At 37.3% G+C, this 23,030-nt stretch overlaps 2 protein-coding genes across 8 annotated transcripts in view; one reads left to right on the top strand and one right to left on the bottom strand.

The window, feature by feature from the left end:
- Positions 1–23,030, top strand: part of npas2 (neuronal PAS domain protein 2) — a 44,782-nt gene that overhangs the window by 751 nt on the left and 21,001 nt on the right. Inside the window, exon 1 of one of the 6 annotated variants that reach the window (XM_088440021.1) lies at positions 20,034–20,568. The exons of the other annotated variants lie outside the window; for them this stretch is intronic. The gene's annotated coding sequence lies outside the window, so the exon portion shown is untranslated. Of the gene's footprint in view, positions 1–20,033; positions 20,569–23,030 lie in introns of those variants that run through there. 6 annotated transcript variants of the gene reach the window in all.
- LOC148408806 (RPA-related protein RADX-like) overlaps positions 27–23,030 on the bottom strand; it is a 50,732-nt gene continuing 27,728 nt past the window's right edge. The window contains exon 16 of one of the 2 annotated variants that reach the window (XM_088440029.1): positions 27–338. In XM_088440029.1, coding sequence (XP_088296155.1) covers positions 327–338 — 12 coding nt within the window. In that variant the 3' untranslated portion in view covers positions 27–326. Of the gene's footprint in view, positions 339–12,019; positions 12,456–23,030 lie in introns of those variants that run through there. The other variant, XM_088440030.1, reaches the window with a different exon arrangement.

The raw sequence follows: 23,030 nt of genomic DNA, 5'->3' as shown, positions 1-23,030 counted from the left end.
ATTTATTTTGACCCAATATGTGGACACTTGGCAACAGGTGCCTTCCGCCCTCTAGTGGATGATGATTTAATTGCTCTGCCTGTCACTATATACCATTGGCATAGATAGATGAACATCTTGAGCGGTTTTGCCAGCTCAATGTGTTAGTCGGCAACCGTGAGGCGCGATGAAGAGGATGTGTGCTGACAGCTGAGCGAGCCGAGCCGGGTGGCTCGGCGGCTGACTCAAGTGGGCCGTTCGCCGCGCCATATGCTCCTTTTACATCACGCTGCTAAACATTTGGGCCAGCCTCATGACTCTCTGACGCCGCTATCGCCTTCTGCCGCTTATCTGCACTCCTGTCATTACATACAACAAGTAGAACGAGATAACTGCATTATGCTTGCCGACAGGAAAGCAAAACTTGCTCATTAAAGACGAGGTCTTTACATGGCAAATGTTATAATGCAACTTAAACCGACAGTGGAGCTCGGTCAATGCTAGGGGCTATCACCGTCGGATATTTTTAGGAACGATTATTCTATCCAATAGTCCATTGATTAATCTGATGAAAAATGTATTTTTTCTTTCAAGTGTGTTAGAGAACAGTTTACCTACCAAAACTGCTCCCTAAGTCATTTTTAGTGATTAATAAGTTATTAAACAACAATTAGGTTACAAGGCAGTGCTGAATGGTAGATAGAATTTTTTCTATATTTAAAAAAATGTAAAAAAAAAAATCAACCTTTGGTACATTTTAAATCAACATAATAATGTCACAATTTTAATTCATTTTAAACTATAGAAATTAAATGTTAAATGTTGATTAGCTTTATATATATATATATATATATATATATATATATATATATATATATATATATATATATATATATATATATATATATGTATGTATGTGTGTGTGTGTGTGTGTGTGTGTGTGTATTAGGGTGCAGTCGACTTGTACATGAAAAGTTGACGGGCTGAAGCCACATATTTATATTGTAACTTGGCTAATGTTTAAAAAGCTGCAAATCAAAGTGCTTGGTAATTTAGCAACGCTTATTAAAATAGATAAACCGTCTTGTATATTATCTTGTAAGACATTCACTTTTATTTTAGTGTAAGCCCAACATATTGAACCAGAACATTTGTGTATTATTATAAAGCTGGTAAAGTTTAATGGTTTTTTTTGTGACAAAATATGTGACAGGCAGACCTTGAAAAAAATCCACAGAAAAATCACAAAACAAGTGGAAAACTGAGGGAAGGGGAAAAAAACATCAATTAATTATTTTCCTAAACTGTTCAGCCATATTCAAAAAAAGAATAAAAAAAATAATTAATGAGGGTATCCCGACACGCAGCATTTATAGACATTTTTGTTTACGGTGTGCGCAGTGAGATTTCCTGGGTCAATTTGGGTCAGTTTGTTTGTGGTCCTATTTCATAAATCAGAACTGCAATTTAGCATGCTTATGTAGTCTTACAAGGTCCTAAATAAGATTTATTGTGTGATGTGATTAATGGGATAGGGAAAGTGGCCAACCAAGTAAAATTCACATTAAGATGTCATAACAATGCGAGGTACCAGAATTCAAACTGAGACTGGGTGTGTGTTTTTTCCCAACAGGAACCACACACTCTTTTATTAATAGTCCTACTTTTTGCGCTCCTCAGGAAGCAAAAATCTCATTTAACTATGCTGAGTTTTCATCCACCCCGTGTCCAAGTTTCCAAATCTCTTGGCTGAAAAAAAGAATGCCGTGGTGAGGGTTAGTTAACTGATGGCAGCGAGCCTCCTCTCTGATGTTACAGAGCATGTTGTGGGGGGAAAGTAGGTTACTGGGCCATGTCCTGCAAGCTTAAACTGAAGGCTAGTCTGAATATTGCTAGAGCTGCTTAGTGTGACTGGGCATGCACAAATGGCCGAGGTCTGCGCAGCAGCAAAAGGGCTCGTTGGGGCCCGCTGTCCCTTTAAGGAAACCGAGCCTGGGCGCTCCACATTAAGATGGATGTTGAATGTTGCTTGGCCTCGAAAACACATGGAATCGACTCCGATATGCCTCGCTAATGGCACGGGAGGCAAACTCCCGGGAGATGTGCTCACCTTTAACATCGCTAATGACATAACCACATGCACAAGAGTAACACTATTTTTTTATTTCCAAAAAGCACCGATAGTGGTGCAGGACTTAAGCATAATGCCGGGGAACAGTTGTAGAACAGAAGCAGAATCATATTTCTAGCATTGGAGTAATATTTCTGTGACATGGCCCATCTTTGTAAATGTACTGTATTTTCCGCACTATAAGGCGCACCTAAAAGCTTTTAATATCTTTCAAAAGCTAGTGGTGCGCCTTATAATCAGGTGCGCCTTATATATGGATCAATATTGAGATTGGGATTCGTAGATGGGAAATGAACAGATAAAGTAAGCTTTACCTGTTTCTTTTGTGTGTTGGTCATATTGACATTGCGTTATTATGATGTTGAGAGTAAGAGTTATTATTTGAGTTATTATTGTCATTGAGTATTACTATATTGTGATTGAAAAAGTTTGAAAATATGTCATTAATTGAGGGTGCGCCTTATAATCCGGTGCGTCTTATATATGGAAAAAAGTCTGAGAATATGTCATTAATTGAGGGTGCGCCTTATAATCCGGTGCGCCTTATAGTGCGCAAAATACGGTACTTGGTTAGATTGTGGGACTGTTGTGCATTCATCGGTAGAAGTGTTGATAATGTTGATACTTCTTTTTTTTTTTTTAAACCTCCTAATATTGACCATGAGTTGAGAGAGTGGATATAACTATTCAATATATATTATCTTCCATACTGATGAAAATTCAGATATCAACAACATTTGCCAATGCTAACAAATTACCGTCCACAATTAAAGTCAACAAACGCTAACTATGCTAACATAATGTTACATGTATATTACACATGTAATATCCATCCATCCATCCATTTTTTTTTGGCTCAAGTTAGACATTTGTTTTAATTGGTTGCTAGTCTATGTAATTGTTCACATTCATCATATACAGAACAGATGACTCCATCCTTGTCATTTCATTTACATTTTAAGATATTTGCTGCTGTATTTGTATTGAGAAATATCGAAAGCAGGAAAACAGGACGCATTTATTCAGACAAACTTTCACACTCATATTCACGAAGAATAAAAGCACATCACTGACTGTATCAGATGTTAGTTACCCTTTAATTCAATGTAATGTCATGCTTACAAACAATATTTCTGCTACTCAGCAATATAATGCCTTGATAAGGGGATTCCAAATGGATTTCACTGTAATACAATATGACGATTGTCTATTGTCATATTTCCTCTCTTTTCTGCAGTGTGAATGACATGGTTAAAAGCCCTTAAAAACATGTGATACATGCACATGAATGTACTGTATCATAAAAGTGCATCTGGAAAATTATTAAATCATATAAGCAGCATGTAAAAAGAATATTCCTTTACTTGCATGGCAATATTCTTATATCACTACAAAATTAAGCTACCTAAATAAATGACAAATATCACTCCTATGAATCAGTGTGTCAGCAAGATTTGGATGAAGATTAAAATAATTTTTAAAAAGTGTATTGAGTTACTGTACGAAGTCAAGTTTTCAATTTAGATACAAGATAGATACAAGGGGGAACAGTATGTGATGTGTTTTCAGATTCGTTTTGATTTCTACAAAAACAATCTCATTATGGTCTCCACTTGTATTTCCCAGCAGTCCAAAGTTTCAAATTGTAATGGAAGTGTTTTAAAATAAAGGACGAGTAGATGACGCGCACTAATAAAAGATGAAGACTTTGCACGGATTTTAATACGGATTATACGAATACGGATTGACGTACCTCCATGTATTTATATATAGCTTATATTTATATTTTATATATATATTTATATACAGCTTTATGTTTTAAATGATCAGATACAAAGCAGCAATTGTGTCGGATGAAATATTGTAAGTAATTCAATATTCTGGAGCAATATCTTAAACAGTTAACATCAACTGCTGGCCTAAGCCCAGAGACTTATGTCAAGTCTCTAGTTACCCTATTGGTTTGACACCACACTGAAACTGGATATACAGTAGCACCTTTCCAAGGTTATTGAACTACATAAACAGCAGTCTTTGTTGTGTTCTTGCTGGGGGAAAACCATTGTTAACAGATCCGGAAAAGGGTCATGAGAAATGCTTTGGACAAGAGTAGAGGCTTTGAAAACTATGCAGCATTTTGCTTGTCATACAAGTTGTGACCCAATAATATAAAAGTACAAAGTGTGTTGATAAATTTGTTTAAGAACCCCCTTTCTATCAAGAATATATACCTGTATTTGAATAGTGGTGAAAACACACATTTTATAGGGAGCGAGAAAAGGTTACGGTCATGGAACCCCACTGAGAATCCGTGTCAAAGACGGTTCATTTTTCATGATATTGTTTACCAAATTCACTGTTTTCAAGCATGAAATACGTGTTTTTTTTCTGTACATTTTCTGTGTACAACTAACACAAAAAACTGACAAAAAGCAAATTGAATTTGTTTTCATTCTATTGGCTCATACCCATTTATATGTACAGTATATATATATATATATATATATATATATATATATATATATATATATATATATATATATATATATATATATATATATATATATATATATATATATATATATATATATATATATATATATATATATATATAGGGGAGGGGGCACACGAGAGAGTCGCTAATCACCAGTTAGCTTAAGAGCTAACAGGATTTTGAGGCTACTCAGATGGGTTGTGTGCTTTTTCGTGGCCTTGTCCGTGGTGTGTTTTGCTTGCTTGGGAATTCTAAATAACGACACTAAGATGCTCTTAGAATTGTGGCATCCAGGAAAGCTGCAAATTCATAGCGTGGCTATTGACAGCTTAGGTTGCTAACGGCCCTTTTTTTTCTCCCAAAAATGAAGACCAAAAGTTATGGTAACTTAAAAGTTGGATTTTTCATATTTTTAAATTATTTGACAACATTAAAAAAGTCTGATCTGTCAGCCACCTATGCCGAGTTCTGACGCACAGCTCTTCATTTTTTCATATCGGACGTATTATGTTTAAAATAATTTCTGTTACGGGACGAGCTAGAGGAGGGAGTCGTCATTTGGTTGTCGGCATCAAGTGCGTGTTGCAGCTAACAGCAGCTTGTGTTAGCTGAGCTTTTACGGCATTATTTTCAATAAAAGAAGCGAGCAGGCTGAACCAACGTCCGAGTTCATCCTTGTTCACACACAGGAATATTACTAAAACCGAGAGGATCATGTAAATGTTTTGATGTCACGAGCTAATTCAAATAAAAGCGCACCGGTGAGAGAACACGGAAAGGTAATTCATTTGACTTATATATTAATTGCATATACACACAATCATGAACTCGCTAAAACTCAAAACTGCTTCTCAGCCTCAAGTATTTATGTTAAAATGAACTCAAATTGCGTCGCGAGGATGAGGAAAAACAGCAGCTTTGAGTGCATTCAACATTACAGTGGCGAGGCGTTCGCTGACCGCTCACAATGTGGGAAATCTGAAACACGCTTCACTTAATGTGCAGCAAATATTTAACTTGTGGATATAAACACAAGAAAATATGAAGAGTTTACAAAAATGAGATTAATTCTGTTTTGCTGCAGTTTTTACATTGTTGCCAAAGTGCGCGTCTTATATTTGGGGAATTACGGTAATGCCCGTGCATCAGTTTTATCAATGCTGAGTTTTTTTGTACATGTCTCTCGATTATTTTCAAATGTGAAATTGCTGCTTGGAAAGCAACTAATCTGAACTGTTCAGTTACATTAAAGAGCCTCGCGGGTTATACCTGCCTTGTCCTTGTTTGGGGACAATTTGTATTTCATGAATGAAGTGCTTCTAAGGAGTCTAAATTTAGGGAACTGGCTAACAGCACAGTAGTGTCTTTTTAAGCAAGATACTGTCAAAGTACATATCCTGCGCGCACGATGGAGCGTTTAGTAACCCGAGCTCTGTGGGCTGGTTTTGGAGCAGCTGATAATTGTGGATTCTATGTGTGGACATTAGACCAGTGTCACTTTTGCCATCGTTCTCAGACGCGCGTTTATATCGCTGCACATCTTACCAGACCGTTGCCCCTTATTGTCTCAAGTTATCTTTATTCTGGCAAGTGGAACTATGTTGCACATGACTCTCCTGACTATGACTGGTATTCGTGTCATCCTCGATGACCTTGTAACTATGACAGACCAAATGTTCAGCTCTGGTTATATAACTTCCACTACAGACGTCATCGTCCTTGCTGCTGTCGCCGATTTCTTGCTCCAAAGCACACAGTCATTGTCCTCAGTAGCTCCAGGCCCTCATTCGCTGAGGCATAAAAAAGGAGATTTCATCTTTTTTTTTTTTTTTCCTAATATGCTCTTTTATTTGCAGCGTGAATTAAGTAGATTTTCTTTGGAATAAGCAGCTAGATTTTAAGTCTGTTAGTTCGAGGTTCTTTTTGGGTTGGGTTGATTAATTCATGGTTTGTTTCTTTCAAGACAACATGTCAGTGCGATGGCTGATTCACACCACTTTTACCTTTCATTCATAACTGCAGGTCAAAATGGGTGGGGCGCTAAACTGTGTATTCCAAAGGCCAAAGACATGGTTTTACAATCCGCATTGGCCACTTGACTGTGTGTGACCTATTTATGACTCATATCTTTTGCTTAGGGTGTTGGCTGCATGTGCCATGACAGCATGGCTCGTCGTTGTGGAGTTAAACTCAAAACACTGCAGGAGACCACAAATAAGCCAGACACTGAAATGACCGTCACTTCCTTCCTTAAATCACCTTTAAGATTTAGTTAGTGTTTCCATTCTTACCAATAACGATAACGGAGGAGTGATTCAGTCGCAAAACGTGTGAATCGTCCTCCCTCAAATTGTGGCATTTCCTATCACGGGCATCCCAATGACTTTTAAAATGTGAAAAATACATATTTATTTCAGGTATAGTTAACTTTGCAGTTAAATCTTATGATATCTGCTTCTTTATGTTCTAGTCTCCATCTATTGTCTTTGCATGTTTTTCGTCTTTTATTGTATCTTGAACCCCAGTTACATCACAAAATGTCAAATGTCTTATTTTAATCCGTCGGAATTTATTTACTTTGTATGTGGTTAAATGATTATTTCGCTTTTATGAAATGAAATAGATGAATACAGAGAATTTTTAAATATTATTCAAACACCTCCCTGGTATATAGGCTCCCTCTAGTGGTATGCGAAAGAATTACTGTCTGGTATGTAGTAGTTGGCGTTAACTTTAAGTTCAAAACACTTTCATTTCATCTCTAATGCAAATTTGCTGTGTCAAGTCAGTCTTAACCATTTGTTCAGGCAGAATTTATTCAACTTTTAAATGCAATACAGTGGATGCTGGCTTTTGGCGGGAGACTGGGACCAGGCTTGAGAATAGCCAAAATCCTGAGTATTAAAATTTCTTTTATATATATATATATATATATATATATATATATATATATATATATATATATATATATATATATATATATATATATATATATATATATATATACACACACACACACACACATGTGAACACGTCATAATAGAATCTCATTTTTGATGAACTTGATGGGAACATGATGGGAATTTTTTTTTGTTTTAGATAGTTGGTGTAAAAAGTGTGTGACTCACTGGCTTAATCTATTTGCCATTTGAACATGCCTTGTGGGTGTAGGTGCCCATGCCAATTTTTCACTGTCTTATGGATTAGTTATGACAGCAACAGTTTTTATTTCATGAATCACACATGATTTTTGCTGTCTGTATGATTCATAACCCTGCCTATGGAGGCCTATTCGTTGCATTTTTTCTGGTTCACGTCAGACAGTTGTCAGTCAGAGACTGTGCTGTACTTTTCCAACTATGTGCCTGGTGTCTTTCCTCTAAAACGCCACGGAATCTGTAATGCACATTTTCCTTGGTTTCAGAAATTATGAGTAGACGTTTTTGATGATTTTTGAAGAGACTTCAAAAATATTCCATGACTAAACTTGAGTGGAGCTGCGAGTTAGCTATTATGACGTCAAAGCCTAATTACTATAAATGAGTATTTTCAGTCGTCTTATTTGACTTACTTGCCTTAATCCACTGCTTCTCAAATAGAGTTTATTGTCATGTGAAGTGTAATTGCAATAAAATAAGAATTTTCATGGGTTTTTTTTGTATGCACTTGGTAATTTTTTTCAGATTTAGACCAAGCTGTAACCTGTATAAACACTGTACAAAATAATTAACAGTTGTTGAAAGTTGATTTAGATTGCTTTTTTGAAAAGTTTTTTCTTTCCTTGGGTGTCTTGGCAAAATAAAATTGAGAAAGACTGCCTTAACATTTTTTCTACCAGCTCTGAACAGAACATTTAGAATTGGCAGGATTCAATTTGATTCTATGCACACAACTATTTAATTAAAATCGACTTTTATTACGCCTCAAACGAATACATGTATATTTCACCTTCTGCCGTCATTTAATTTTTCTGTCTGTTACTTAACTGCGTTGGCAGATAAATGAGCAGTTGTAATCAATCAATAATAATTTTCAAACAACGACGTGACTTTGGCTAATTTACCATGGCGCTCCTTGTGATAGCTCACAAAATACAAAGGAATTATTGTTATAATCTTTGTTATTAATATTTCAATAAGAGTTTCTATGAATCTATATATAAATATATCATTACACAGTACCCTTACCGGAATACATCTGCGCACTTTGTGCAAAATACTCGACGTACGATGACTGTCTTTCTTCCCAGAACGCTAATGATTCCGACTTTTTTTCATTAAAAATGTAGACGTTATTAACCTACTTTCTCGGTCAGGCATATTCCGATTATATGCACACTCATTTGTCTTAGAGAGCAGGCCCCTCACTTGAGAATAAATGACGTCTGCAGCTGTGGAAAGTTAATTACATAAACATGCAAGACATTTCTTTTGTTTGGAAGGAAGTTGCAGTTGTCAAGCTTTTGTGTACTGCAAATGAAACGCGAATGCGGATCAGTACAGAGCCCTTTTTGTCTGCCAGGTAGCTTAAGAAGAAGACTGATTTTTCCTTTCCTGTCTTGGTGAGATGGTTTTAATAAAAGGGACTTGTGCGCCTTAGAAATATGGAAGACGGTGTTTCATAACAAGGAAAATGCAAGAGACAGGAATGAAGACATAAAGTCATTTTTTCCATGGCCTGCTTACAAAAGGCTGTTTGAGTTCACCGGAGAGCCGCTGTATGGAGTGAGAGAGTGGCTGCTTGTGGTTTCACAATTACAAGCCAGTAAATTTGTCTCAAAAAGCTATGTCATGTTTATTAGCACGGCGGCTCGACGTCTTATTTGAAGGACGTCATCATCTTGGTGTAGTAAGTACATGAAACCAAAATCGGAGCTTGAGATGTTGCTACAAAGATGAAGCAGCGTTGCCCTTTCCACTCGTGCCCTAGAATCGTGACCTACATATTTGCTCACACACTGTGTGTCTTTTCCTGACCAGCAGCACACAATAATAGGCTTGGAATAATGTGATGATTCGTTGAGAATTGTCAACAGCATATACTTCAGCGGAAATTTCCAGATACATCTGATGAAAGAATATTTGAAAATATAGCCATCTGCTTTTCACATCTAAATGAGGCCGCCACCTACTGTATGAATTCATGCTGTGCCTGGGAAGTGTTTAGTTTGGGGTACCGTATTTTTCGGACTATAAGACGCGACTTTTTTTCTCAAGTTTGAGCCCTGCGGCTTATCTGTGTTTATTGTTTATTTTTTGTTTGTTTTTGTTGCTAGCCACCAGCATGTAAATGTGTGTTTGAGGTATCAGTTTATGGAACAACTATCAAATAGAATTGAAAGGATATGAATCAATAGCTGTGCTCAAAAAGAGTTAAAACAATATATATATATATATATATATATATATATATATATATATATATATATATATATATATATATATATATATATATATATATATATATATATATTTAATAAGAGTTTTTTGGATTTTTTTTGGAGAATTTGGGGTAAATTTTATACACAATTTTATATACAGTACACAGTATATGTGAGTTTATGTATTTATGATTGTATATGAATTATGTAGAATGTGTTATGTAGAATGTGTTATTTAAGTATTGATTTTGAACTGCTTTTTAACTAAGAGATATCCATGCATCCATCCATTTTCTATAAATATGTTGGAACTAAACATGCATGCATGTTCAGTCTGTTAAAGAGAGGATGTTGCTGTTGGCAGACAATTACCAAAAAATTAAATAACAAAAAAAAAAAAATATAAACTTCATATACCATCTTTTTGCGTAAAGATAATGTTATTACCTGCGGCTTATATTCCAGTGCGGCTTATCCGTGACAAAAATATTTTTTGCTCATATTTTGCTGCTGCAGCTTATATACAGTACCAGTGCACCTTAAAATCTGGAAAATATGGTAGATATTTCTTTTTATGTTTAAAATTGAAGCCCGAGTGACATAAAATGAATTGTATTTAATATTTAAAATATAAGATTGACCTTTTGGAATGAACAGTTTGATGTCAACTTCCTCATGATAAGTTGTAATTACATTTTGAAGCGTTGATATTTTCATTGCCTTAGTACAAGGTGAGCAGAGCTGTACTGATTCGGATTAGCAGCACTTTCATGGTTGCCCGGCGAAGCTGTTGACGCGGTCGTGGGGAGGTGGGGGTTGTGTTTGTTTTCATTCATGCAGTACGGCATATGAACTACTTCCTCCTGGAGTTATATTGCTTTTTTTTTCCTTTTATAACACACGCTGCTCTTGGCCTCCATAAGAAGAAAAGAACAGAAGGTTTATAAACTGCGCTATATGTCCTGATCCATGCAGAAAATGCATAATTTTCAAGACAAATTGTATAGCAGATGCTTCACTATAAAGCAGACAAACATGGTGATTACCCCACAATATGCACAAAATGCAATTATGATAATTATTGTTATTGTCCATCTTCAGCCAAGTCATGAAAATGAAATGTGTAGGGACACACTGACAAAAGATCTCAGCTTGACAGTGCAAGGGTTCAGCAATAGGAGGATTTGTGTGATCCGCTGTTTTTGCACACGGAAAAGCGCTGCCAGGGGGAAGGTATGATAATTAGACTCCACACTGACCAGTGCCCTTTTCCAGCCGAACTCATTTTTTGTTGGTGATTAAGTGAATGTCCTCATAGTTCTGCAAAGCACTATAATTACAGACTCCATATATACATGCTCCATATAGGCTGGCGTGATAGACTTTGATGCTGACCGCTTGGATCAGTTTCCGTTTATACTGATCACTTTTTTAACAAATCAGGCTGACTCAAATGTGCCGTTTTAACCATCAAATTCATCTCTCAGACCAAAATGTATGGAGAGAGAGAGATTTGTTTAAAATATTGTTTTTAGACAAGAAAGCAGTGTGCTACTTTTTTACAGTAAATGTTTTTATCCAAACAATTCAAATTTTCTCTAAATTTTCCTTAGATGTGATCCTGAATGGTTGTTTGTCTTAGTGTGCCCTGCGACTGGCTGGCAACCACCTGCAGCTAATGAGTGTTTCAGAGAATGTGCCATCACGTGTTCATTTTTTTTTGCCTTGTGATAAAAGCCAAAATTTGAATGACCGATGAGTCACTAATGCATGTTCCGCCTTTTTTCTGAATGAAACAGACATAAAAAAAATATTAGTGATGTAACAAAAGTGCTTTGAATTGGGAAATCTGTTTCGATTTAAAAACTGCAAGCCCATCAAATCGAAACCAAAAATGTATTGTGCATCGAATTGTCTTATTTGACTTTTATTGTGGAAAATGCCAGTTTGTTCAATTCAGTTTATTTTCATACAAAATGAGGTCAAAGAACTCATTGTATCATCCGGAGTGGATGACACAATGAGTTCTTTGTCATCAAATTCAGCTGCGCAATATTGAATCGAATCGTAATCCACTGAACCATTCCAAAAATGGAAAAAATCTGCAAAGAAATAAAACACACATAAACCCTGTTTTTGTTCTGTTTTCTTTTTCAACCTAAAGCCCGTGATTACATCTCCGACAAGTAATGTATGAACTGTACTGTATTTGCGTGTGGAGCACACGGAGCCCATAGCTTGTTGGATGCGGTTGCTTCGATTGAGGGGAAGTAGACACCACACGCGGTTGCCATGGCAACACAGAGGGAACAGCAGTTCCAGAGTCTAATTAACGACAGTCAGTCCTCCAACAGAGGGTCACGATGACATCATCAATACCGGCGACTCGTACAGTCTGCGTGGCCTCATGTCTCAGTGGTGATTGAAACCATTCAGATTTTCCTCTCTCCATCCGACTCAAAGCCCCATCACTCGGAAGAAAGGAACAGGATGTGAAGAACACAACAGCTTTCATTATGGAGTCAGGTCTTCCTCAGAGCAGGAAATGTCATCTTATTATCTAATACCAATAGCATGACCTACATAAAAGAGCAGAACTAATCCCCGTGTAGGCGGATGGTGAATAATGCAGGAAAATGTGGGAGATCTTAATGAATCTTAGATGTCTCACACTTGTTGGCTGCTGTCACATGCTCATTTTGCTCCATGAACATCCGAGGTTATACTCTTAGGTTTGTTTTCGAACCCTTTTATTTGAACCATACCTGGCAGTGGAATTATGTAGATTTTGTTTCCGGACAAAATGAGCAGAAAACAAGATTACCATAGATTAGATTAAGATGTATGGATAGATAACTACTGTAGTTAGCTATCATTCTGGCTAGCTAGCTATAATTCTATTGGCTAGCTATCATTATAGCTAGCCAATCAAGCTACCCGGGTACTGTTGCTAGTTATTAATCAAGCGAACCAACTGCTGTAGCTAGCTATCAATCAAGAGGGCTATTTACTTTAACAAGCGACCAATCAAACAGGCTCGCTACAGTGGCTAGCTGTCAATCTAGGCACTGTAGCTAGCTTTCAATCTAGCTACTGCAGCTAGCTGTAGTTTTAGCTATTGTTCTTGGCTATCAATCCAGCTACTGTAGCTAGCTATCAACTTAGCTACTGTAGCTAGCTATCAATTTAGCTACTGTAGCCAGCTATCAATCTAGCTACTGTAGCGAGCTATCAATCTAGCTACTGTAGCTAGCTATCAATCTCACTGGTCAGCTGCTGTTGCTAGCTACCGATCAAGCTAGCCAGCTACTGTAGCTAGTTATTAATCAAGTGAGCCAGCTACTGTAGCTATCTATCAACCAAACATTTAGTTACTGTAACTAGCTATCAATCAAGCAGGCTGGTTACTGTAACTAGATATCAATCAAGCAGGCTAGTTACTGTAGCTAGCTGTCAATCTAGCTACTGTAACCAGCTGTCAATCTAGCTACTGTAGCTAGCTGTCCATCTCACTAGCCAGCTGCTGTAGCTAGGTATCAATCAAGCTAGACAGCTACGTGGTAAGCTATCAAGCTAGCTAGCCAGCTACTGTATCTAGCTATCAAGCTAGGTAGCTAGAGGGATACATTACAATTGCTCCTGTATTTGATTATCATAGTTTTTATGTTTAATAGTGTAACTAGTTTTGAACAGAGATGGAAAGCACAATAGGTGGTTAGCATTTGTTTCCCGCCCCGAGGAGGAAATTCCTACTCATAGTGGTCACACACCAAACAATAATTACAGTGATAGGTGATTGACAGACGCAACTAGAGACAGCCAGACATACATGGACTGAAATTCTATACCTGCACCAGACTGAATGTCATGTCTTGTAAGAGAAGGAGGATGCTGTGCATTCTAGCAATCTATACCATAATGCCAGAAACAAAATGTGGGCCAATCTTGTTTGAGTATGTGGTGGCCAATTCCAATCAGATATGTTAACCATGATTTTACAACTGTGCATCTGGTATTTCTGTATTCAGTACAATTGAAGGTGATGTTTTTCTATTTAATTACAAAGACTCATAGAAAGTAGGAGAGTAACAAGCCGTAATTGCAAATATATCCAAATGACTTCAATTGTTTGACCAGATGACAAATGATACATAATAGCTAGATACTGTAGATGATATATATATATGTACACACACATTACATATAGTTACCATTCATAGGATGCACCCATATTTTTGGCCTTAATTTTTATGGAAAAAAAAGTGTGTCTTACATTTGGAGAATGACGGTATGTGTATTACAGTGACAAATTTTATGACTCTTGCAAACCTAATTACTAATAGGGTGAGGTTTTGCTTCTTGCATCCTGTTCACTGACCTTTATACTCTCTTATACTCTCTGCGTCAGAAGTGCTGTTGAGGACTTGAAAAAAATCATTCATTCGTAAACACTGTTGGAGTATTGATTGATCATAGTTGCACTGTTATTAAATTCAAACGCTGTCTAAGTAATTGATATTATTTGCAGTTTTACGCCTCAGTTTATGGTTATAGTAATTCATCATCCTGTTGTTTTGCATTCTGTATAATAATTACTGTTTATTGATGGATAATTGCTGTATGCAAGCAAACTGCAGCCTATCAACTATGTCATCTGATAGGCCACATTTTGAAAGCTATGTAAGGGACAGTACATGACACATGCCAGCATGATTCATAAGTAAGCAGTCCTGTAAAGGTGAAGCCGTTAATTGTTGACTAATCGATTATCAATTAGTTGTTTAGATACAAGGCTTGATTTTTTTTTCCAAGCAGTTTTGTGAATCATTGACTTAATTTGATGAGCAAGTTCCTAACTTTGTGAAGCTTTTTTTTTTCTTTTTTTGGGGGGGTGGGGGTATGAAGCAACATTTTTTATAAAACTATATTGACATTGAAAATAATAATAGTAATTATTATTTGAGTATTATTACAGTAAATGTGTAATGCACCGATGGCCTTTTATTCTGCATGAGTTTGAAAAGTCCAACTGCATTTGAATGTGCCATAACTCTCATCCTCACATCAGCAGCTACCCTTGAGTTAGATGTGGCAAGCTAACACAACCAGCGCTAACACAACCTTCAAAATAAAGAGCAGATAAGGCATATATATATATATAATTTGAAATAATTTGAAATATCGTGATTTTTAATATCGGGATGGAAATCAAACCGTGTTCCATATGATTCATCAATCTGCAATTTGCAACATCAAAGCCATTACTCGATTATTAAAATAATTATCTGCAGCCCAACATTACTCCGTTTTAAAAAAATGGCCCTCGGCGAGTTCCTTTCTCGTTATTAACGTCACTTGGTTATTTATACACCAGAAAAGCACTCAAAATAACACCGCGGCTCCTTTATTGAAAAGGAAATTAGTTGAGGTAATTTGCAACATGGTCATAAATCCAGTCGGTAGTGGAGCCCGGTTTAGGCTCAGAACCTACAAAACGGATTCAACCATCAGATATGGGAATCTTTTGGGAAATATTTTGCTGGTTATCGTACTGGAACCACCGACAGGTCCACCTGGTTTGGAAAGTGTTGAATGGGAATGAAAGATACACCCTCAACCAAAGTAACAAACTTGTCAGGTGGCTCTTGTGCAGTCCTGTCGAGCTTAATGATCATATTGTTTGTGTAAAGCACGTTGAGATATCCATAAAGTGTTGAAGTTTTGACATGGGCCTTGAATAATGTTCTTATGGCGAGCTGGTCCCTCCCGTTATTCCTGGGTTTCATACCATAACATTGGTCAAAATGAAATAGCCAAATGGCAAATATTTGCAGCTTATTTGAACTTTTTACCCTTATTTAACCATTTACATCAGTTGTATAAGAATAACACAAGTGTCATTATACATTGACATAAATCCATACTGTAAATTTTTAACCATACACTACTTTATCACACAAGCTTACGTTTGTTCAAAAAAATAAGAAAAATCATAACATACAGTAGTGCACATTTGACAAAATTAATGTCGTGAGTTCATCAGTTGTGCCACACATTTCATTCATTCATTCATTCAGGATACAAATGCAAATTTATTCACTGCATTTTTGTTTTTGTTTTAAACAAATGGGCCAGTTGATTGGAAATCAGTATTTTCTCCTGTCAATGTGGGGCATTCTTATTGGTAGGGCCCTAATTACGTCTAATCTTCGACTGCATATGATGGAGAGGAATGCATTATTAACCAACAGTCATTTGCCTAATTGGGAACACGAACTGGTTTTCTGATGCAGTAGACGATCTTGCCAAAACAACATGTTCTCATGTCCTCTTTTTGTTGGAACGTTGAACTTACATGAATCTGATGTTGACATATTCACCCAACTATGGAATCAAGACGCTAATATAAAATGATGACATTATGTCCCTGTATTCTTGATTTGTATGTTTATTAGTCAGCGTATCAGACAAGGAGGGTATATTGACACGGTGGTAACGCTGTTTTTGGATAAAGACTCAAGACTATTTTTGAACGTAACCCCCCGCCGATCTTGCAGTGTTAGCCTGCCCTTTTGGTCCCGACTGTGATATCCTAGCAACAGGTGGTTTGATTATTATAACACTCTGTGAGCATTTTTGGTTCTTAAGCATTACCCTTTTCCACCTGCTTTTGTCAAAATGGCGTTCAATGCGCTAATTGGATTTACAGCTCATTTTCGAGTTATTTTTAAGGTAACCGTAAAAGATGTGTGACATTTAAATCAAAACACTATCATAGAGGAGATCATCAGAGGGGGGGGTTATTCAAACACAGCTGTACTCATGAAATTTAGGATTTGTCTTGGGGACTGCAGACTCCATGGAAACCGCATCATTATAATTCATCGTGATGTGATTAATGTACCAATAAAATACAGTGGACCCCTGGTTATGTTGTCCCTGTCTTACGTTTTTTTCATGTTACAATCTGGAATACTGAGTTTTTTCGTCCCCTCTTTAAGGCATTTCGCCCGCTTTAGGATTAACATCAACAACTGTCATGACCTGTGGGGTTGGTTGTGGTTTTTTTTTTGCCTCCCTCTTGAGGCGTTTTTAGATAATTGCTCTTATTTTCTGTTGGCGTCAAACTGCCTCCGCTGCAACACGTCACTACAATGCTGGTCTGCTATTGGTCGGCATCACGACTACCTAAGATACTGGTCTTCTATCGGTTGGTTGGTGTCCCGGAAACACTGAAATGCTAGTCTGCTATTGGTCGGCCTCACTTGTTTCAAAATGGCGGAATGGCAAAGCTTTGTTCTATTGTGAGTGGTTACAAAACCGTATTTATAGTGCATTTTAGTGCTTAATTCAAACTTGAATTGGTTAGCCATGAGTTCCAAGATTGCTAGTGATGTTAAAGAGAGGAGTAAGGAGATGATTAATATGGAAACAAAGCTTGAAACGAACTTCTTATGCTTGTTTTATAAAATTTTGTTATTTACTATAAGTCTATTTTGTCCATTTCCAAATGTTCCTCTTGGCTGCATTACACGCGGATCTTTTATTTTATTTTTTTGTCGACTCAGATATAGGTTTCTTTATGGTGCCATGCCAGTCTAAAATATGTTTATAAATGCCACTTCAAGATAAGTCTATCTCAAAGAATTAAAAAAAAAATGGATGAAGAATTCTGGAGACATTCAGACTTTTGTGTGAAAACACTTAAGGAAACATTTTTCTATCATATTAGACTAAAAAGCACCTTCCAATTAGACTAAACTGGCATAACTTCCTTAATGATCAATTTTGTTCTCACTCTCTCTTTGACTTCTACTTGGGGAACCCCCGCCTGTGATTGGCTGACAAGTTTCAGTTAAAAATATCTAGCTTTAGAGCAGGCCAAAATTCCGAGACAAAATTAGTGTCATGTTTCAGACGTCACACTTCCCCCCCCCAAAAAAAAACCTTTACTATTGCAGATGGAATATTATTGGTGAGAGAAGCCAGAATACTTCTAGAAGCAACGCAATTGTTTGATTTTTTTGGTGAAATTATTCATGCAACATTATAGAAGCATTGCAGTGCTCATTCCATGCTTTTTGATTTATTTATTTACTCAAAACCATTGCTGATCTAAGCTGTCCAGACTCAGCTTTGAAACAATAATGCTGGCAGATGTAATTTTAAACCATATTTAAAAAAAATGCCTCTTGATAACACCTGCAGTTTTCTGTCTTGTCCTCTGGTTGTTTGGTCACAGCAGAACTTTTAAAGCAAAACAAGTTCAACAAGCAAAACATGTTTACACACAATTTTCACACAATATTACAGTCTAGAGGAGAAATCCATCCATCCATCAATCATCCATGGCCACGGGTGTCCCTCATCCTTCTGTGGCTTCGAAAATCTAGAAATCGTGAGGTACCATTACTTGTTTCTATAATTGCAATAACGGCACTAGTAAAAGGTATTAATAACTGACTCAAATTGCATTTATACTTGAGTGTGTTAAAGACTGTGTGTGTGTCTGGTGTGTAAAATTGTTCTATTTCTTGTTGCTTACCTACTGTGTTAGCATTTTGTGATTAGTATTCATATGGGTAGCTTCTAAAACAAGCCAAGGAAAAATTGTGGCAAGCGTTTGAAGACCACATAAGATGACAGCCATTGAGTTTGACAGATGAGCTGGAAGGCAGTGCTTCCCAACCTTTATTGAGCCAAGGCACATATTTTACATCGGGGACAAAAAATTCACTATATTAAAATAGTGGACCATTTGTTTTGCTTTTGAAACATTTATATTTATTGTGTGCATAAAATTGCTGGACATGGAACGATAATCGGGTTGCTGGATTACTGTAGTTTAAAAAAGTCAAGGTTTCAATAGCTGCTTATATTGTCTATAACTGGTAATGAGTACTATATATATATATATATATATATATATATATATATATATATATATATATATATATATATATATATTTTTTTTTTTTTTTTTTTTTGCTTAATCTAACAAGCATTGAAACGGAGCAGAATATGATTGGCTGCTTGCAAAAAGATGCCTCTTTGAAAACATGGACACCGCTGGTATTATTATTATTGTTTTGTTTTTTTTTACCTTTTTGGGATGCATAGTCTTAAAATAGAATAGTTTATCAGTTTGCATTGTGACTGGCAAAGAACAATTAACAAGAGGAATGTTACTGAATGATTTAATTATTTGTACTAAGTAAGCGTGGGACACATTTCTTAGTGTATCAAATATTCAATATTTTGTTTGAAACTAAAATAGATTGCGTTGAAAGGGAAAAAGTTGAGCTGTAATTTCAATACAATGACACCGTCAAAAGAGTGGCCGTTTGTTTTCGTGTGCCTTGCGATTGGCTGGCGATTATTTCAGGGTGTACCTACCTATTTCTCAAAGACAGCTTGGATAGGCACCAGCAAGCCTGTGACACTTGTGAGGAGAAGCGGTTAAGAAAATGGACAGATGGGTGATCATACCGTCAGAAACGATTACCAACACACCAGTATGGAGAATTTTTTGAATTGTTACATTTTAAAATACACAGCTGCATAGCAAACCAGGAATAATCGGGTTTGTTGCTGTAGGTGTTTTATTTTGCTTGTGTGAATCACAGGGAGTTTCCTACTGTATGGAAACTTCGATATAAATAAATATTAACAGTTCAGGTTTGATTTACTCCCAACATCTGGCATATGCGCTGTGCATCCGAGGCTTTGCAAGTTGCTACTGAGCCGAGGCAAGAAAAATATTCAGAGGCTGGTCCACCATGAACTTCTGCAATTAGTCATGCTGTTGACCCACATTTGTGGGAAAAGGCAACCAGGAAGTTGTAAAAGTCAGCATAGGAACTAGCGCAACTCGGGCTTCTTTTGTTATGCTCAGGGGCTTTAAGCGTTATCTTTCTTGGTCGCAGTTAAACCCCTCCTCCCTCCCCTCTTCTTAGATGAAAATAAAAGGTTTATAGTCAGGGTCAGACGGGCTAATCGGCTGTCTTGCAGCCTCCTTTGAGCTGTGTCAACAACCGCGATGATTTGTTGTGCTCTTTTGTTTTTCATTTCACAACGCCAGAAAATGCGCACAATCATATACAAATGATATTGTGCATCAAAGCACGTGTTAAAGATTACAAGCTGTCCCCTCCTCCCGGTGCCTACAGCTTCTTGCTGTTGTCGACTATTGGAGCTACCAGTTGACCTACTTTCTCCCTCGCAGCGACTCGCTGCTGTTGACAAGCCCCGCCGAGAGGATAGTGGACCTAGCAGCCCGCTAAAGCGAACGCGCTTCAAAGTGGATTTTTTTTTGTCTTCTATTTCTGTTTCCTACCTTTGTGACGGAGGAGAAACTAGCCTAGCCAGAACCTGCCAAACCACACTCATCGGCCGGCCGTTTCCAATAAATGCACCTTATTAACTCGTTATGCAATTTAACGCTTTCGGTGCCATCTCGTGGAACGAGAGCTGTGCAATCTTTGCCATTTTTTAGTTTGCGAGGGAGCAAAACAACATGAGCGCATTGATCCTGCATCATAAGCGTGGATGTTGGTTTTCTTCCGGACGCCCTTTCTTTGAAAGGTATGTGGTCTTCCCATTCGGGATTTAGTGATAAAGTTCAGCGCGACCTGTCAAATTGAAATAGTGGAGCCGGTCATGCGCAAAAAGGTTGATTTCTTTTTAAGACTTTAAGGTAATCATTCCTTACAAGAGATAATCGGTGTGCGCTGGATTTTATATTGACCGGCCGGGAATTTTATTACATATGTGCTCAATTTTTATCTGACGTTGCCAAATGTTTATAAACGTGGGTGTATTTGAACGCATGTTTCTTCCCAGTAGTGTTTCCCAACATTTATTGAGACAATGCACATGAGCTCTGGAAAAAAAACGTTGCCCACAGCAAAGTAATCAATTAAAAAAAAATGCTTTTCCAAGAGGTAGGATATTAAGTATGAGGATCACGCGAATTTTTATGTTAATGTCTCTTTTTCTTTCATTTAAGTCAGACCAGTCAATAAAACGCTATTTTATTTATTTTCAAACTGTGATGCCTCTAACATGAAGTTATTTTTGCAAATCTGCTTCAAGCCATAATTTACTTGACAATACTGTAACACAATTAATTAATCCATGTAGTAACATCTAATCGCCTGTGAAAGGCGCTAGTGAGACAAAATTGACATTTAAATTAGGGGCGTCCAAACCCCGTCCTTGAGGGCCAGTATCCTGCATCTTACAGGTTTCTTCCCCTGACACACATGATTCAAATGATCAGTTCATCAACACTCGTCAGAAGCCCGATGAACAATCCTGATCATGTAAATCAGGTGTCATGGGGAAAGAAACCTGAAAAATATGTAGGACACCGGCCCTCGAGGACAGAGATTGGACACCCCTGATTTAAACAAAGAGCTCTCACTTTAAACTCACAATGAACTGAAGAGCAAGGAATTAATAGTAAAGCAGAAAATCAACTGATTCCTAACACATCTTGAGGCAAGGATTTGGGCACATCATGGTAGAAGCGAAAGTGCATTCAATTGTTTTGCCTGTCAGTCTATTGCGGGAGGAACATTCATGCTTGTAGTACAGTAAATATATATTAATTTTCTGACCATTGAAGTAATACTGGTGTGGCACACTAGTGCAGTGATTCTCAATCAGTGCGTTGTGGCACAGTCGTGTTGCGTGAGAGATTATCTGGTGTGTGTTGAAGGAAATTACGTTATCGCTGTGCTAAGGTGTGTTTTCCATCCTGTACTACAAATACATGCGTGTTGATTCTATTGACAACTCTAAATCGCCCATAGGTTTGAATGTGAGCGTGAATGTGTGTGATTGAGTGGCGACCAGGCCAGTGTGGACCTTTCGCTCAACCAGCTGGGATAGACTCCAGTTCTCCTCCCAATGAGGACAAGCATGATAGAAAATGAATGCATTGTTTCTTCAAAGTGCAGTTTTACATCGTAAACTATAACTTTAATAATTATGTTAAATACATACCTTCCATAGCTCATTAGACCAGTGATTCCCAACTAGTGTACTATGAGAGATTATTTTGCAAGAAATTAGCCAATTTAGTACTGTACGGCCAAAAATTTTAGTTTATACAAGGCCTGAAATACACGGCTTCACATCGCTGTTTGCTGTGTAAGTTTTGGACTTTGCGCCTCATGTAAACACATGGACTCGCTAAACTGAGAAACAAGCGCCTGCCGACAGTCTCAAATGATTTTTGAATTACAGTTTATTTGCGTTAATCAGTGCCAGGTTTCATTAGACTTCGGCGGCGATCGGTATGGAACAATAGTTATGGGTCAGGCCGCTGTCGGAGGACGAGAAGGAAGAGCAGGAGTAGTGCTGCTGCGACAACGTAACGTAACACGCCACCAACGCGTCCTACACCAAATAATACATGGACGAATTTGATGCTTTTCACATAGAGTATAAAGGTATATTATTAACTGGTATCCACCTGTTGATGTTCATGACATATTTGTGTTCAATTTAACAGGCACAGATGTCATACCTAGTCAGTAAATTTGTGAGTAAACTCATATAAAAATCATTCTAAGATCTAAGATCATTCTGAGATAACGTATTCAGCCCCTACCATTAGAATACCACCTGATTTAAAACAAGGGCATAAAAAAGAAAACCCATGGTTTGATATAATGTTTGGGTTGGGCCAGGTTACCCAACCTGGTAACCTATCTATAACGGCTCTAGTTATGTCATTCATTCGCCTGGGCTTAACGCAGGTTGATCCACAAATGAAGATCCCACCCTCCATTTGGACGACTTATTGACGGCACGCTGTGCGGTCACTGGGGTCACTGGGTACAACCTTCGGTCATTCCACCGTAACCTAATACAAGTGCTTCCTATTCCCTTCGGGTGCCATCACATGCAGTAGAAATCACAGCCTACTGTATTTCTATGTTTCATTTACTGTATGTATTCAGAAGTGACGAAAAGCACTCCTGGGTCATCTCACAAAGGAGTGGACAATAATAAACGTAACCAATTGCTATGTTGCA

This window comes from Hippichthys cyanospilos, chromosome 18 (assembly GCF_059441005.1).
Source record: "Hippichthys cyanospilos isolate Australia breed blue-spotted pipefish chromosome 18, RoL_Hcya_1.0, whole genome shotgun sequence".
Classification (NCBI taxonomy): domain Eukaryota; kingdom Metazoa; phylum Chordata; class Actinopteri; order Syngnathiformes; family Syngnathidae; genus Hippichthys; species Hippichthys cyanospilos.
The sequence above is the reverse complement of the archived record's forward strand: the minus strand, read 5'-3'. Positions and strand labels throughout refer to the sequence as shown.